General features: G+C 41.6%; 1 protein-coding gene and 1 long non-coding RNA gene across 5 annotated transcripts in view; one reads left to right on the top strand and one right to left on the bottom strand.

The window, feature by feature from the left end:
* Positions 1-14,621, bottom strand: part of LOC124037079 (ran-binding protein 10-like) — a 35,304-nt gene extending 20,683 nt beyond the window's left edge. The window contains exon 1 of one of the 2 annotated variants that reach the window (XM_046351721.1): positions 14,078-14,621. In XM_046351721.1, coding sequence (XP_046207677.1) covers positions 14,078-14,276 — 199 coding nt within the window. In that variant the 5' untranslated portion in view covers positions 14,277-14,621. The remainder of the gene's footprint in view (positions 1-14,077) is intronic. The other variant, XM_046351729.1, reaches the window with a different exon arrangement.
* Positions 14,622-14,964: 343 nt separating this feature from the next.
* LOC124037094 lies at positions 14,965-16,864 on the top strand. Of its 3 annotated transcripts, none has more exons than XR_006839116.1 (4): positions 14,965-15,395; positions 15,630-15,741; positions 15,853-15,942; positions 16,026-16,864. It is a non-coding gene; the product is annotated as an uncharacterized LOC124037094 (long non-coding RNA). The 3 variants fall into 3 exon arrangements; XR_006839114.1 differs by having other exon boundaries at positions 14,969-15,395; positions 15,652-15,741; XR_006839113.1 differs by having other exon boundaries at positions 15,015-15,741.
* Positions 16,865-19,190: the final 2,326 nt, after the last annotated feature.

Genomic DNA, 19,190 nt, shown 5'->3' with positions numbered 1-19,190 from the left:
CCATGTGCGACTGACCTGTTTTCCGTTTGCTCCCGTGGTATTCTTAAAGTTTATGTGAATTCTGCAGCAGAACCGTATTTATTTTCAAATATTAATTTGGTGATCCCTTTCCGTAAAAAAACAAGACTACTTTGCTTCCGAATGTCAGCATGTCGACCAAGCATAAGGCCAAAAGCATGACTTTGAGAAAACCCGGCCTACAAGACCCGCTCTCATCACCGCCCTCTCCTGAGTCTGAGGGCCCGGGGACGCACACTTTAACCAGGGGCGCGGCTTGGCCTGGCGGCGCCGAAATGAACATTCGAGGCCATCAAACTACTACGCTCTGAGATAGTTGAAATGAAAACACAGGTGGTTGCCACGATTGAGGCCAGAATACAGGAGGTTTCTTATACTTTAAAAGCAGATTTAACGATCCTGCGGAACGAGACTGTGCCAGCAATCACAATACTCAAAACAACTGCGTCACACACTACAACGATTGCGGCACTGGAGGCCTCCGCTACTAATGTCTCGATTTAACTACATCCCTGGAGGCTGAAGTTAAACGCCTAGCTGCGGATTTGAAAAAGGTGAAGGAGAGCTGCGTGAGCCTAGAGGGATTCTCTCGCCGCAATAATCTGAGACTTGTATCGGTCCCAGAGTCCGCCGAAATGCATCGCGCCACAGATTTCGTTTCGGGGCTGCTGAAGGATGTTCTTGCCTTAGATGAAAAGCCCCTGATTGATCGAGCCCACCGGTTGCTGCGCCCAAAGCCCCGGGATGGGGAGAGGCCCCGTGACATAATGCACTTTTTTCATGAGAAGATGGAGATCCTCGACGAGCCCGCAATACCACTCTGAGCTTTCAAGGACAGGGCTTTGCCATCTACCAGGACTACTCCCCCACTGTTTCCAGGCAGCGCGCAGCTTTCGGACAGGCCAAATGAGTACTTCGGGACCATCCAAGTGTGAAGTATGGCCCGTTTATGGATATCTCACGAGGGTAAAGACTACACATTTGAATCTCCGGATCACATTCAATGTCACATCAAGAAGTCTTGAATCTGCTCACAGTTCAGCAACTGTTGCTTGCGTACTGTGGATAGTAAGTAACCCACTTGTGGTACAATTATGCTGAGACATAACAGGCTAGTCTTGTATAGTTGGTGAAACTATTCAGGCTTATTTGAGGTGATCTAATGTTTTGATCGTCTAGTGTGCGTGCCTCATCTCGCTCACCTATTTAGTTTGTTTACACATTGTCTCGGTGACTCAAAATAATTTTGGTTATTTGTTTACTGCATCCGTTTGCATTGACCCAGTTAACAGTAAAATGTCGAGGCTACACGGTTTTTGGGGCCTCACTTTAATTTTAAAAGCTTTGAGCATACAAATCTTTCTTTTTGCTGCTTGATCCACTAACAAAATGCAACTTTAAAGAGCGGGACTGTGGGTTTAGGTTTAAGACCGCACTCTCACAGACATACTGTGCGAAGAGAACATGTTCTATTTAGACTTGTACCTCGTTTGGGGAGGTATTGTCTGGGATGGGGGGGGGCAGGTTGAATTGTTCGATTCTAATGTTGTCATTCTGTCTTTTTAGTTTTTTTTAATCTGTTTTTTTTCTGTACTTTTTCCAAACATTTACCACCGTACATTATTACTCTGAGACAAGTTATTCTGGGGGTTTTTTCCATTCCATGCTCTGATGACAGGGTTGAATAACGGGAATGCCCAGAGGGGCCGAAATAATACGAAATAAGTACATTTCTTGGAATACCAAAGGGGTTAACAACCCGGTGAAGCGTAAGAGGGTGTTGACACACTTAAAGGGTTTGAATGCAAATATTGCATTTCTACAAGAGACTCACTTGAGGACTGGTGAGCATTTTAGGGTGCGTAAGGATTGGGTTGGTCAAGTGTTCCACTCAAACTTTCATAGTAAATCAAGAGGTGCTGCTATTCTGGTTGATAAAGCTACTCCCTTTGTAGCTTCTGAGGTTATTGCTGTTCCTAAGGGACGATACGTCATAGTAACCGGTGAACTGTTTTCTACCCCTCTTGTTTTGGCTAGTGTTTATGCTCCCAATTGGGATGACACAAGTTTAATTTATTCTTTTCTGTCTACTATTCCCAATTTAGATTCTCATTTGTTGATTTTAGGGGGGAATTTCAACTGTAAAATGTCCCCAGTTCTTGACAAGTCCTCACAAACAAATACAGGCCCATCTAAATGTGCCCTACTTATTCAATCCTTTCTTCAGAAATATGAGGCCTGGCGTTTCCTACATCCTACAGATAGACCATATTCCTTTTATTCTCATGTTCATCAAACATACTCCCGGATTGATTACTTCTTTTTGGGCATAAAACTTCTGCCTAACCTTCGGCAGTGTACTTACGAGAGTATTGTTATCTCTGACCATTCACCATTAGTGCTTGAACTAGAGTTTCCCCAGCGACCTGTGTGTTATCAATGGTGTCTCAACCCCATTTTACTCTCAGATAAGGAGTTCGTCAATTTCATCTCTTCTGAAATCACCTTATTCCTAGAAACTAATTCAACACTAGGTATGTCCTGCTCTACCATATGGGAGTCTCTCAAAGCATACCTATGTGGCCAAATTATTTCTTATACAGCCAACCAAAACAGAGTTCGCTCCCAGCGACTTCGGGACCTGAGCGAGTCCATAGCCACACTGGATGAGAAGTATGCTACGGATCCTTCCTCTGATCTGCATAAAGAGCGCCAACTACTCCAATCTGAATTTGATGAGCTTTCTACCAGGCAAGCTGAACAGTTACTCTTGCGAGCTCGATACAAAGTCTATGAACAAGGCGACAAGGCCAGTAAACTCCTTGCGCATCAGATCCGTAAATCTGAGGCCTCACGTTTAATCCCACAAATAAGGACCCCGTCTGGTGCCACCACAGTCGTACATAAAGAGATCAATGATGAATTTAAACAATTTTACTCTGTGCTATACACCTCTGAATCCCCTCAAGACCCCTTGCTGATTGACTCCTTTAATGGCTTGAATATGCCTTCAATTGATACAGACTCCCATGACTATCTAGAAGAAGAATTAAGCTTGAGGAGATTGCAACAGCAGTGTCCTCAATGAAAAGTGGTAAATCACCGGGTCCGGACGGTTTTCCAACCGAATTTTACAGGACGTTTTCTGGTCTGCTTTGCCCATTCTTGTCTCGACTATTTGCAGAGTGCCTCAATACTTCAAAGCTACCGCCTAGTCTTTATCAGGCTTCAATTTCATTACTACTAAAGAAAAACAAAGACCCCCTGGAATGTGGATCCTATCGCCCAATCTCGCTTTTAAACTGTGATTACAAAATCCTAGCTAAGCTTTTAGCCATCTGTATGGAAGGCTTGCTGCAACAAGTAATACACTCTGACCAGACTGGCTTTGTGAGAAATAGGCATTTATTTTTCAATATTAGGCGCCTTATGAATATACTGTACTCCCCAGCGTCGGAGGACCCGGAGGTGGTGGTCTCACTTGATGCCGAAAAAGCGTTTGACCGCGTTGAGTGGGATTACCCAACAGCTGCCCTTTATAGTTGGCTTTGGCCCCAAATTCATTGCGTGGATAAAGATGATTTATTTTTCCCCCATGGCTTCGGTACGGACTAATAACTTGTCCTCTGACTATTTTCCCTTGCACCGCAGATCCAGACAGGGTTGCCCACTCTCCCCCTTGTTGTTTGCTTTGGCAATCGAGCCTCTCGCCATTGCACTACACTCTAATGATGCCATTCAAGGCATAATCAGGGCGGGCTGGGAGCAGAAAGTCTCGCTATATGCTGACGACCTCCTTTTGTTTATCTCCAACCCCGATACCTCATTGCCACGTGCCCTATCTGTTCTTAAAAAGTTTGGATCAATCTCAGGGTACAAGCTGAATCTAGGCAAGAGTGAGCTTTTCCGGTAAACAAGGCTGCTTTAAAGTGCTCTTTTACAAGTTCTCAGTTTAGGATTGTCCGGGATCAATTAATTTACTTGGGAGTAAAAGTGACAAGGAAATATTCAAATTTGTTTCAGGAAAACTTTGTTGCTCTAGCAGACAGATTGAAACAATCTTTTACTTTTTGGAATTCGCTACCCCTTTCTCTTATCGGAAGGATTAATGTCATTAAAATGAATGTTGCCCAAATTTTTATATTTATTTCAATGTTTACCCATTTTTATTCCAAAATCTTTTTTTATTTCACTGGATCAAACATTCATGCATTTTATTTGGGATGGCAAGGTACCACAGATTGGTAGAAAACATTTACAGAAGCCTAGGTCATTGGGGGGTTTAGCTCTACCAAATTTTCAGACATACAACTGGGCTGCAAATTTCAGAGCCGTTCTGTACTGGCTGCAGACTGATCCTACTGGCCCTAGACCACTCTGGGTCCAGATGGAGTCTGAATCGTGTAAACCTGCAGCACTTTCCTCTGTGCTGTGCTCATCTCTCCCAGTGTCCCTAGGCAAAAGGTGTGTCAACCCAATTTTAAAGCAGTCTCTTAAAATTTGGAATCAGTTCCGTTTAGCCTGTAACCTCCGAGGCTTTTCTCTATCAGGCCCAATCAATCAGAACATTTTATTTCCTCCATCTTTGAATGATAGGGCGTTTGGCATTTGGCACTCACTAGGCCTCTCCTCGCTAGCCCAATTATTCTTTGATGATACATTTGCCTCTTTTTCTCAGCTGCAGGAAAAGTTCAATCTCCCCCCAATCCCACTTTTTCCTCTATCTCCAGACTAGAAACTTTGTCAGGGCTAACACACCTGGATTTCCCAATAGGCCTGCGAATACAGCTATAGAGAGCATCTTGGGGCTGAACAAGCTTCCTAGGGGCGCAATTTCAGATGCATATGCAATCATTCATGACTTACAGAACCCTTCTTTGGTGCCTTTAAAGACTAGATGGGAAAAGGATTTGGGGGAGGAACTTGGGGAAGACGCCTGGGAATCTGTGCTGCACAGAGTGCACTCGTCCTCTTTTAGCACTAGACACAGCCTCATTCAATTCAAGGTGGTTCACCGTATCCACTGGTCGGGGGCCAAACTTGGAAGAATATTCTCTGATTTTGATCCTACCTGTGTCAGATGTGGCTGGTTCCACTTTACACTGTTGCATATGTTTTGGGGATGTCATAAACTGTCAGGTTTCTGGGAATTAATATTTAAATATTTCTCTGATATATATGACACTGTTATAGATCCGTCTCCCCTTACAGCCCTTTTTGGAGTACTGCCCATGGGTACCCCCCTATCAAGAATCCAGTCGGACACTGTTGCTTATACAACTCTTTTAGCTAGACGGCTAATACTACAGAACTAGAAGATGGCAGCTCCCCCATCTTATAAATATTGGGTGAGGGATGTGTTGTGCTCTCTGAAACTAGAAAAAAATCTAATTCAATTCACGTGGGAACCCCAAACTGTTTAATGAGGCTTGGGCTCCATTCCGGTCTTACTTTAAACAGTCCATCCTCTGATGGCATTCAAATTAAAACTAAAATAAGTCTGTGCCTTAAGGGTTGGAGGAGCCTCTCTCTGTGTTTTTGCTGGGGGGCATTAAGGTCCATGTGCTTATTGATTGTGATCCGCAGATGCCTTGTTCATCTTGCTCGGGCAGAGACTGAAGTGTGAGCTTGTTTTTCCCAGTTATTTTTACACTTTGTTCACGCCTACATGAATAATATTCTTTTATTTTTTTTATTTTAAAGCATTGTAAAAAAAAAACCTGTCCAGTGGATGGTCGGTCTGTGGCCATGACTCTGTGAGTGGTTGCATTTCTCCACCCTTATCCCTTGACTGTTTACAGGAACAATGGTGAGGTGTTTGCTCTGTCCCTGTACTATAGATTGCCCTTTAACCTCTGTAGCCTTCTGCCTGGTATGTTTAACTTGTCTAAAGTATGGTATCTTTAAAGCTATTTTTTTATTTGTATTTTTATTTTTATTTATTTTTCTAGTTGAGTATATTATTTATATTGCTTTGTCTTGTCTATGTGTGTGTGTCTGTGTGTGTGTGTGTAACTTAATAAACAGAGATAAACAAAATTAAGAAAAATACACTTAGGTTGGGGTCATTAAAACTCATTTTTCAACCACTTGAAGACAAGTAATTTTTCCAACAATTGTTCACAGACAGATTATTTCACTGTATCACAATTCCAGTTGGTCAGAAGTTTACATACACTACGTGGTCCTTCTGTAGCTCAGTTGGTAGAGCATGGCGCTTGTAACGCCAGGGTAGTGGGTTCGATCCCCGGGACCACCCATACATAGAATATATGCACACATGACTGTAAGTCGCTTTGGATAAAAGCGTCTGCTAAATGGCATATATTATTATATTAACTAAGTTGACTGCCTTTAAACAGCTTGGAAAATTCCAGAAAATTATGTCATGGCTTTAGAAGCTTCTGATTGACTCGTATGACATCATTTGAGTAAATTGGAGGTGTACCTGTGGATGTATTTCAAGGCCTGCCTTCAAACTCAGTGCCTCTTTGCTTGACATCATGGGAAAAGAAATCAGCCAGAACCTCAGAAAACAATTGTAGACCTCCACAAGTCTGGTTCATCCTTGGGAGCAACTTCTAAATGCCTGAAGGTATGAAGTTATCTGTACAAACAATAGTATGCAAGTTTCAACACCATGGGACAACGCAGCCGTCATACCGCTCAGGAAGGAGACGCAGATGAACGTACTGTGGTGCGAAAAGTACAAATCAATCCCAGAACAGCAGCAAAGGACCTTGTGAAGATGCTGGAGGAATCAGGTACAAAAGTATCTGTATCCACAGTAAAAACAAGTCATATATCGACATAACCTGAAAGGCCGCTCAGCAAGGAAGAAGCCACTGCTCCAAAACCGCCATAAAAAAGCCAGACTTTGGAGGAAAAAGGTGGATGATTCCAAGACGAAGAACACCATTCCAACCATGAAGCACGGTGGTGTCAGCATCATGTTCTGGGGGTACTTTGCTGCAGGAGGAACTGGTGCACTTCACAAAATAAATGGCACCATGAGGAAAGAAAATTATGTGGATATATTGAAGCAACATCAAGACATTAGTCAGGAAGTTAAAGCTTGGTAGCAAATGGGTCTTCCAAATGGACAATGACTCCAAGCATATTTCCAAAGTTGTGGCAAAATCTCCGAAGGACAACAAAGTCAAGGTATTGGATTGGCCATCACAAAGCCCTGACCGCAATCCTATAGACAATTTGTGGACAGAACTGAAAAAGTGTGTGCGAGCAAGGAGGCCTACAAACCTGACCCAGTTACACCAGCTCTGTCAGGAGGAATGGGCCAAAATTCACCCAACTTATTGTGGGAAGCTTGTGGAAGGCTACCCAAAACTTTGACCCAAGTTAAACAATGTAAAGGCAATGCTACCAAATACACTCAATTAGTATGTACATTTCTGACCCACTGGGAATGTAGTGAAAGAAATAAAAGCTGAAATCAATCACTCTCTATTATTCTGACATTTCACATTCTTACAATAAAGTGGTGATCCTAAATGACCTAAGACAGGGAATTTTTACGAGGATTAAATGTCAGGAATTGTGAAAAACTGAGTTCAAATGTATATGGCTAAGGTGTATGAAAACTTCCGACTTCAACTGTAACTACCTCATCTATCACTGGTATCATTGATATTGTTTTTGTACATACTGTATATTATTTGGTTCTTTCGCTACTGGCATTTACACCTATTTTTTTTCATTATATTGACACCATCTATTTTTGATATTTCTACTATGCCCGTAACCATTTTGCAGTACCAAATTAGACAAGAGTGTCATCAAATATTTGTATCTGGACACTTTGTTTACCTGGAATGTTTCCTTATTGTAAGCTACTACTTTTACCAATTAGTCTTAATCTTTACTACACCACTCCCTGTTTAGCACATGACCTCACATGTGAATTCTTAAAGAGATAGGTGGGGCTGGTGTAAGAGTGTGTGAACAACGCTGAATGGGTGTAGACAAATTAGAGCTCTCCAGTAGGTGTACCAAAACATTCGGGGGCTATTTTCTCAAAAGTGGGGATACAAATTTATCAACTTTCAAAGCAGAATTACTTTCCCATTGATCCTCACATGCAGTGTATGACATACCATTTTGTAGCTCTGAGTCTCTGCTTTCATCCAATGTAAAAAACACAATTTCAAATGTTGCTACATAAGACTGAATCAAGGCGGTCAGTCACAGTTGATACGTTTCCAGTTTGTTATAGACAGGCCATGTGTAGCCAATGTGATTTATACAATACTTCATTTTTCAGGATATTTTTTTGCAGGCTGCAAAGTTTTTATTTGTTGGCTTTATGTAAACCTATTTTTTTTACATAGTTGGCAATGGCAAAAAATTACTTTAGGATTGTATCATTTTAATTTAGATAGAATTTTGATTTACCAACATGACAATGATTGAGATATGAAGATGTTATTTTAAATTAAATTAAACTGTTTCACGGAGATGTGCATATGAAATCCACAACTGGCATGAAGATTGGTAGAAATGGTAAGATAGACCACTGCGCCAATTGGTAGGCCCTAAAGCACATCATTCCAGTGATCGAGGCGTCACTACAGATCCAGGTTCGATCACGGGCTGTGTCGCATGGAGACGGCGCACAATTGGCCCAGCGTTGTCTGGGTCAGGGGAGGGTTTGGCCGATTGGAATGTCCTTGTCCCATCATGCTCTAGTGACTCCTTGTGGTGCCGGGCGTATGCACGCTGACTTCGGACGCCAGCTGTACAGTGTTTTCTCCAACACATTGGTGCGGCTGGCTTCCGGGTTAAGCGAGCAATGTGTCAAGAAGCGGTGCAGCTTGGCGGGGGCGTGTTTCGGGGGACGCATGGCTCTCAACCTTCACCTCTCCTGAGTCTGTACGGGAGTTGCAGCGATGGGACAAGACCACCTACCACTTGGATATCACAAAATTGGGGAGAAAAAGGGGTAAAGAATACCCCACAAAAATAGCAAATAAATGATAAGATAAATATGCATTCCACATGAGAAATGTTGCAGACTCCTCGTGAGCCTATTACTGCAACTTCATGAGAGTAATGGCAGAATCTGCGAAAGCCAGCAGGAAAAGGGTTGGGCCAGGTTTGTGTTTTTTCTTATGGTTATCTAGATCTCAGGTGCCCTCGAGGCAATTGTCTTATTTCATGAAACCATAAGCATCAAGCATCAGACATTCTCAACGAGAAGCATTGAAGATCCCGAAGAACACAGTGGCCATCATTTTTAAATGGAAGAAGTTTGGAACCACCAACAGTCTTGCTAAAGCTATCCGCCCAGCCAAACTGATCAATCGGAGGAGAAGAGCCTTGGTCAGGGAGGTGACCAAGAACCCAATGGTCACCCTGACAGAGCTCCAAAGTTCCTCTGTGGAGATGGTTGTCCTTCTGGAAGGTTTTCCCATCTCTGTAGCACTCCACCAATCAGGCTTTTATGGTAGAGTGGCCAGACGGAAACCATTCCTCAGTAAAAAGCATATGACAGCCCGCTTGGAGTTTGCCAAAAGGCACCTGAAGACTCTTAGACCATAAGAAACAAGATTCTATGGTCTGATGAAACCAAGATTGAACTCTTTGGCCAGCATTCCAAGCATCACGTCTGGATCAAACATGGCACCATCCCTATGGTGAAGCATGGTGGAGGCAGCATCATGCTGTGGGGATATTTTTCAGCGGCAGGGACAGTCAGGATCGAGGGAAAGATGAACAGAGAAAAGTATAGAGAGATCCTTGATGAAAACCTGCTCCAGAGCCCTCAGGACCTCAGACTGGGGTGAAGGTTTACCTTCCAACAGGAAAACGACCATAAGCACACAGCCAAGACAATGCAGGAGTGGCTTTGGGACAAGTCTCAATGTCATTGAATGGCCCAGCCAGAGCCCGGACATGAACCCGATCAAACATCTCTGGAGACCTGAAAATAGCTGTGCAGCGATGCTCCCGTTCCATCTTGACAGAGCTTGAGAGGATGTGAGATATTCCCAAAATACAGGTGTGCCCAAGTAGGCTCGAGGCTGTAATCACTGCGAAAGGTGCTTCAACAAAGTATTGAGTAAACGGTCTGAATTACTTATGTAATAGTGATATTTAAGTTATTTTTTTGCAAAAATTTCTATAAACATGATTTTGCTTTGTCATTATGCTGTATTTTGTGTAGATTTGTTGAGTAAAAATTGATATTTAATACATTTTAGAACAAGGCTGTAACGTAACAAAATGTAGGAAAAGGGAAGGGGTATGTATACACTGCATGTAAGTGGTACTGTACCTCTCCTCTGTACTGTGTCCCTGTCAGTAAAGCACAGCCATCTTCATGATCATATCGTACAAATCCACCAGTCATGCTTTGCCACAGTCATTATGACTAATAGAGAAGCAGTGTACTTATTATCACCTTTGATTTCATCAGCAACATTAATCACTTCTATTTTCAGCCCTCTCCTTTCTGTAACCAAAGCCCAGCAGGCCCCTCTATGATCGTACAAACAGCCATAATAAATACAACACATGAACACACTTGTGTCTATAAATACCTCCAGCTAACACCACCACTTCAACATACAGCACTCAGAGCCACATAGTCCTGGGAGTGAGACTCTCTCGCTGTCTCCGTCAATCACACACACACAATTATTTAGAGGCCAAATGTTGTTTAACATCCACATAAGCCTAAGTAGTTGGTTAACAATGTGTTATTAGAGCATAATGTAGGCATACTCAAATATGGCTATTAACGTGCACCATTTTATGCTGTGTAAACAACATGTCTGGTTATAGAGCAAATTGTTGACCATATTGTGGGGCGTTCTTACTCCACCATGTTTTTACTAGTTGGATTTTTTTTTTTGAAACTGTTCATGGATTCTCTCTTTCTAAGTCCCCAGTCCAGAGTCAAAGGATCTCCCTCATCGTCAAGTCAGTGGTCAAAACAAGAATGTAGCGCAGTACTACCCACGACAGAAGACAATAAATAGACAAGAAGGAAACAGAAAAAAAATAAAGAAAATGAGAGGAAAAGCATGAGGGAGAAACATTAGCAAACGCTGCATCTCAGCTTCACACAGAGACTGGGGGAAATCAACACACAATCTGGTGATGTCACCTCTGACTGAACATGCATGATTGGTTCTTCAGACGACAGAAAACCCTCTCTATGGGCAAACATTACAAATCAGCTTAAAGGAATCGCAGGGCATGCTTAAAGTCAGCCATGTGTCCTACAGGCTATATAATTACACAATAACACTATACAACCTTTAGGCATAAAATAGAAAACTTGCAGAAATCTATACAGGCTAAATCACACACAAAAAAGCAAGTACTAAGACCAATCATTTATAATGGCTGACTATGGTAGACAAATCCAAAATCCTATACCACCACTTCATAGAACACACTGATGAATCAGACAATACTGTAGCTTCGGCTATGTTCAACAGGTAAGCTGATGCCCTTTTCTGAAGAAAAAAAAACTAATAACAATGATGAGCACAGGACGTAAGATCATCATCAATATAAATTAGGCAACAACATTGTAGCTAAAGATGGCCCTCCTTTCATTAACAATTAAGGTCAGGGATAGAGGGCCTACACAACTAAAATGTCAGAGAGGAACAAGGCCTTAAAAATACATGCCGGTTTGAAAAACAAGAATTTTAAATGTTAATAGTCTAGGCTGAAGATAGACGCTATTATTACTCAGGCCTAATCATAGGGCCTTATGGGCCAGATGGCAAATGTTTGCATTTAGCCACGCAGCCCAATTCGGATCATTTTTCCGCTAATTTTTTTTTGACTAATCAGATCAGCTCTGACGTGAAAAGATCTGATGTGATTGGTCAAAATACTAATTAGTGGAACAAAGATCAGAATTGGGCTGCCTGTCTAAAGGTAGCCTAACAGGACTATACAAGCCTTAACAGTCTCCACAGCATTGTCTTATGTCAAATTCTGCCTGTACTGAGGTTGATGGACAAGGGTCACGTAGGAGCAACACCACCTGACATAAGACAAGGTCTCCTCAGTATAGCTCAGGGCCTTACATGAATCAGTGGAACTTATACTGTGCAGGCCTTGCAGACATGCAACTCTTTAATATCTCTAAGCTTGAGATATAGGCAATCCTGAGATATCTCACACCTCCAGCTCCACCATGTATAATCAACAGTACCAAGGCCAAAAGGGAAACTGGCACATTGGTCAAAATAGCATAAAAAAGTAACAGGAACTGACAACACAGTGGCTTCTGTGATTTTAGAGGGAGTAACAAGCCTATAACTTTAGATGACAGACTAGACCTAATGCTGTATTCATGCTTGCTGACAATTATGATTACTAAATGTAAAAAATATGATCACAAAAAGACATCCTCAAAATGTCCCCCATCCGACTGCACTGTAAGTCCCACAATCCCGCTACACGACCAACCATGTAACACAGCCTAAATAACAAACACGCAGCTTTTGAGCCACCATCAACTAATGGGATTATGCAATTATCAGTCACAAATTATCATGAAATCCTTGTCAACCTTCAACTCCAGACAACAATTGACCAAAGCAGTGTACCTAGGCCTGAATCCAGGACTACCACCACAGCCACCTAATGTTAAGAGAATCGTATAGCTAGCCTACTATTTCTGTAGATTCAAGTGTATGTTAATAACAGGACCTTACACTGACCAGGGCCTTGGTCTGCCTATTAAAGAGGTGTGATTTTTGTTTTCCCGATCTTCTGTTAAGCACAGACTATGGTCCTATAATGACTCAATCATTGCACTGTTGTGCGATTAGACTTGACAGTTGACTAAACATGTAGCATGTTACTCTTTCTATGATTACACAACACACATTATAGCATGATGATTTCTAGATGGATAGCTGTCAAGTCCTACTTTTAATTTTCTGCAGAAAACTTAACTATCTGAACCAATTGTATTTATACACCCGGGCTACTGTCTGCACACCAACAAGTTGTTTGTGGTAATAAAAAAATATATATCGCTAAACTACCTGCATAAATCTATGTGCAGGTCTTTATACACAACAAATGCGTTGAGGCCTCCTCCCTTGTCGCGACTGGAAGTGTAGCTGCTGGCTGGGTTGAAATGGTAGAGGATTTTGTTATTTTCAGTACATGAAGATCTCTATGGAATCCTTAGCTGTGCTCAGTAGTTGGATCCAGAATGTATAATGATTTAGAATAATAGTCCAGCCACAGAACGACTTCATGAACTGGCAAGCCAACAGAGCACAATGTTTCCCTGTTCTAAATTGGTGCTTATTTTATCACAAAATACAAACACATTCTAACGTCTAGTCATATCAACGGTATGAAGACTTGCTTTTAGCCAGCTAGAACCAGAGGAAGAGGCGATAGCAGCTACATAGCTAAGTAAGCTAACGTCAGAGTTCAGTTTTAGCTAGCTAACATTAACGTTAGTAGTTACATTTTATATTGTTAGTTACTCATATATATATAAATAAAACAATTGTGCATTTCGATAGTACTAGTTAGCTAATGTTTGCGTGCTATTATTTAGCTAGTTACTGCATTGGCTAACAGCGATGGCGTGCAATTAGCATTGGCTGGATAACGTTGCTTAGCGAACTAGCTGTGCGTCGCTTGTCATTGCTAGCTATAAATTGTGGCATAGTAGTTAGCTGTCACAATTTATAGTTAGGTTAATATTTCTATTATGATCTAATTTAAGCGGTAGTTAGCCATCTTGTAAAGACAAAATTAACTGTAAACAAAGAGACCGTTTGAGTTGAACGTTAGTCAAAGAAACGGATATGCTTGTCATGGTTAGTGAGTTCACTGTCAACCATTTGGGCAATGGGCATTCCGCTCTGCTATTGTGAAACAAAGCAAAGAGGGACCGAGAGGCAGCTCAAACAATATCAGGGAGATTGTATACACATAATAGCATAGAGACACGACGCTGAACCTCCGGAGAGTCTATCGTAAATAACATATTCGAGACATCTAGGTACTAAATGTTATACCAGTTGTCACTTCTGTATAACTTTACCTTTGTAATGCACCCGCAGATTGTTCTGTGAGAGCCCGATGTAGCTGTATTTATCCTTGGGGCTCCATGATCGGGGTAAGGGGGTCTCATCCTCATTTACGGCCGGGTAGAGCCGCTTCAATCGTTCATTTAGCTCGGCTTCTTGGTAATTAAAAGCAGGATCCCCCAACAGCAGGCTCCCCGCTCCAAGCTCTGCCATCTTCGGCTTGAATTTTTTTTTTTTTTATTGTCTTCTACTAGCTATGTCAATGCGTTGATACAGGGGGAGAGTGAGATAGATAGTGGTGTGATATCCCTGACTAACCAACGCTCTCGAGTAGGACTGACAGTGACGTGTGGGTACTGTAGTTGAATACAAGACTTTCGCTCGAAAGATTTTCAGAATCGACTACAGAAGACCCGCTCCGAACCACTCTTTGGTCATTTTTTCAATTTGAGTCCGTGAAAAGGAAGCTAGGAAATGTAGTTTTCGAGTGGTTGTATGCGGTCGTATTTTGTTGATGGTCAGGACCAGGGGTGTATTTATTACGCCGATTATGTTGCAAAGCGTTTCTTAAACGGAAGCAAATGGAACGGGGAGGGACCTACCTGAATGTGTCCAATAGGAACCCTGTTGCAATTGTTTGGACTAATGATAACACCCCAGGACATATTGAACTCGCAAGTCTTATTATAGCAGATAAGCAGACATTTGTGAAATGCAATTCCTCATATTATTTACATTCTGGTATGCATTCATTAAGAGTTTGTGTCTCAAATGTTTCTCAAACTAATCCAGATTTTTTAAATGCAATGTTAGTGGATTATGTGTGCCAGTCACAGCCAGTTTGTCTCGCGACTCAAACTGAATTATTCCGCTGCTCTGTCGTTTGAATAAGAAACTAACGGACCACTACAACTAGTATTCCAATTCCTAATTGAGCCAGACAAACTGCCAGCTGCATCCATTTCAACTCGAGAGCATTGCCTTTCCATAGGCTGATTATGAAATTGGTATGCTTGATAGATGTATTTGAGCTAGATTCGTGTTTGCAAACTCATCAAGGGAGCAGAAGAAAAAAAACATTTTAAAAACGGTTCCCGTTACAGACATTGACGATTCACTACATTACTAAATCCTGAGCCAAATATTGTTTTAAAGATTCTCTTTGGCAAGGTTCTCCTGGGATACAAAAATATCTGGAGCGGGATGGGCTACTATTTGGGGTCCTTCCTGGGTCCTTGATTTCCATGGTAACATTGTTGTTAACGTAACAATGCATCCGGGTCCCTGAAGCTACTAGCTAGCCGAATGGAAGAGGGACGACGTGTTATTGCAGTAATGTATTCGCTAACTAGCGCCCCTGTTTGCTTCATCTAACGTTAAACATTCGATTACCACATTTGTCGTCGTTTGAACGGAAAGTGGCCTCTAATTTAGCTTGCTAGCTCACTCAGATAGTTCAGCGATTTATCTAGCTATGATGCTAACTAATCATAATAATTAATGTTTTTAGCTAACTATCTAATTGTAGTAGTTTCCATATCTTTTTTATTTTTTTTTTATTTATAGTAGTTTCCATATCACTTCTCAGACTATCAACAACATGACCCCGAAAAAAGAAATGAGCGGCAAGTGGCAATTGGAGGTCCTGGCTCATCAGTAGAGTCTAGCATCAAACAGAGTAAGATAGATAAGGTTAGCAGTTAGCTAACGTGATTTTAATATTTTGGATATAGCGATATGGACACATACTAAACTATTATTTCCCCTCGCTTGCTAATTGTTTTGTAAGGTTGGCTCAACCTGGCCTGTCCATGTCTCCACTCAAGTTGTTCAGCAGGGGAGGAGACAGTACTTCAGGTGGAGAGATCAGGAACCATGGGTATTTTACAAATTATATGCACTGTATCATATGAAAGAGTTAAAGTTGTGGAAGAATTTACTGATACCAATCATGTGCTACAGATGCGGTGATGAGTTTTGTGGCCCTGTGGGGAAGCGACGATTCTGGAGCAGCTTGAAAGCTACCTGTAGAGGGAGCTGCAGGCTCTTGACCCACTTCTGCCAAAAGTCAAACTTCACGTCCCATCCATCTGCCCTTTAATTTATACATCTTATCCATACATTTTCATGGTATTTACATGGTATTTACCTAACTACAATAAGGAGTACAGCCTATAACTTGGTTGTCAAGTCACAAAATCTGCCCTCTGTCATATACTGTACAAGCCGCTATAGTCTTACATACTTTTTTTAATGAAATCACATTTGGTGTGTAGCATTGCAGCATGGAGTGTTTGTGATTGTGGCATATAGGCCTATAGTGTTATGGTAAATGTGAGCCTGGACAGCACAACAAGGATGAGTGCAAGTATGAGATGGGCTTACATATTTCATGCTTATAGGATGTTGGATTTGATTTGACTGTAATGTCTATTTCTGCAGCATACCTATGGGACTAGATCCGTGAGCTAGTGCCCTCCGTGCTCATCTGGTTCTGGTCTCAGAGCAATGTGAGAAGGGGACCAAATCACATTTTATTGGTTGCGTACACATTTTTTTGATGTTATCATGGGTGTAGCAAAATACTTATGTTCTTAGCTCCAACAGTGCAGTAATACCTAACAATGCAAAACAATACACACAAATAAAAAAAGGGAAACATTTTAATATTACAACGAGCAATGTCAGAGTCCGGAATATAACTAGATATGTATATATGATGGTGTGTATAGACATTATGGACAGTATATGAATAGAAACGGTGTGTACAGCAGTAGTTATATAGGATGAGCTTTGAATAGAACACAGTATATAGAGTGCATTTGGAAAAGTATTCAAACCCCCCCAATTTTCCCACATTTTGTTATGTTACAGCCTTATTCTAAAATTTATTAAATACATTTGTTTCCTCATCAATCTACACACAATACCCCATAATGACAAAGCAAAAACAGATTTTTTGGTAAAATAAAAAACAGAACAACCTTATTTACATAAGTATTCAGACCCTTTGTTATGACACTCGAAATTGAGCTCAGGTGCATCCTGTTTCCATTGATCATCCTTGAGATGTTTCTACAATTTGATTAGAGTCCACTTTTGGTAAATTCAATTGATTCAACATGATTTGGAAAGGCACACACCTGTCTGTATAAGGGTTCCTCAGTTGACAGTGCATGTCAGAGCTAAAACCAAGCCATTAGGTCGAAGGAATTGTCAGTAGAGCTCCGAGAGAGGATTGTGTCAGGGCACAAATCAGGGGAAGGGTACCTAAAATGTCAGCAGCATTGAAGGTTCCCAAGAACACAGTGGCCCCCATCATTCTTGAATGGAAGAAGTTTGGAACCACCAAGACTTCCTAGAGCTGGCGGGCCGGCCAAAAGGAGCAATCGGGGGAGAATGGCCTTGGTCAGGGAGCGTGACCAAGAACCCGATGGTCACCCTGACAGAGGTCCAGAGTTCCTCTGTGGCGATGGGAAAACCTTCCCGAAGGACAACAATAATTTTTTTTTTTTTAAACAGAAAAGTGGTGTGTATTCACCACCTTTGCTATGAAGCCCATAAATAAGATCTGGTGCAACCAATCAGAAGTCACAATTATTTAAACACATAATTATTTAAAGTGCACCTGTGTGCACCTAAGTGTCACATGATCTCAGTATATATTGACCTGTTCTGAAAAGCCCCAGAGTCTGCAACACCACTAAGCAAGGGGCACCACCAAGCAAGGGGTAGCATGAAGACCAAGGAGTTCTCCAAACAGGTCAGGGACAAAGTTGTGGAGAAGTACAGGTCAAGGTTGGGTTATTTAAAAAAAATGAAATTTTGAACATCTCACAGAGCACCATTAAATCCATTATTAAGAAATTGAAAGAATATGGCACCACAACAAACCTGCCAAGAGAAGGCCACCCATCAAAACTCACGGACCAGGCATGAAGAGCATTAATCAGAGGCAACAAAGAGACCAAAGATAACCCTGAAGGAGCTGCAAAAGCTCCACAGTGGAGATTGGAGTATCTGTTCATAGGACCACTTTAAACCGTACACTCCATGGAGCTGGGCTTTATGGAAGAGTGGCCAGAAAAAAGCCATTGCTTAAAGAAGAAAAAAGGCATGTGGGAGACTCCCAAAACATATGGAATATTCTGGTCAGATGAGACTAAAATTGAGCATTTTGGCCATCAAGGAAAACGCTATGTCTGGCACAAACCCAACACCTCTCATCACCCTGAGAACACCATCGCATTATCATGCTGTGGGGATGTTTTTCATCAGCGGGGACTGGTACACTGGTCAGAATTGAAGGATATTCTTGAGGAAAACCTGCTTCAGTCTTCCAGAGATTTGAGACTGGGACAGGTTCACTTTCCAGCAGGACAATGACCGTAAGCATACTGCTAAAGCAACACTCAAGTGAATTATTGAGGAATCATTTAAATATCTTGGAATGGCCTAAACAAAGCCCAAACCTCAATCCAATTGAGATTCTGTGGTATGACTTAAAGATTGCTGTACACCAGCAGAACCCACCCAACTTGAAGGAACTGGAGCAGTTTTGCCATGAAGAATGATGGATGTGCCTTATAGAGACATACCCCAAGAGACTTGCAGCTGTAATTGCTGCAGAAGGTGGCTATACAAAGTATTGACTTTGAGGGGTGAATAGTTATGCACACCCAAGTTATTTTTTTTGCTATTATCTATTTTTTTGTTTCACAATTTAAAAATATTTTGCATCTTCAAAGTGGAAGGCATGTATTTTAATTCCAGGTTGTAAGGCAACAAAATAAGAAAAATGCCAAGCGGGGTGAATACTTTAGCAAGCCACTGTAGAGTTTTTCTTTGTGTCAGAATCACTATCAACAGTTTTAGATCAGAACATTTACACAACTGTGTGATTACAGATGTGCTGGGAGGTACTGAGTGTTGGTCAGAGCTCTCCAAGGACCAATCCAGCAAGCGGCGTCTGGATATAATGCTAGTAGAAGATCTCAGTCTTTACACTGGACTGGTAAACCTCCCTCCCTGCTGAACTTTCTAACTACCTGAACATCAACAACACATTTCCGAAAAGAATGGCATGGTCAAAACGTCTTCAGCCTGTGTCCACTTAGTGTACTTCTG

The sequence above is a fragment of the Oncorhynchus gorbuscha genome, linkage group LG01 (assembly GCF_021184085.1).
Source record: "Oncorhynchus gorbuscha isolate QuinsamMale2020 ecotype Even-year linkage group LG01, OgorEven_v1.0, whole genome shotgun sequence".
In the NCBI taxonomy this organism is placed as follows: domain Eukaryota; kingdom Metazoa; phylum Chordata; class Actinopteri; order Salmoniformes; family Salmonidae; genus Oncorhynchus; species Oncorhynchus gorbuscha.
This window is presented reverse-complemented; position numbering and strand designations above follow the sequence as displayed.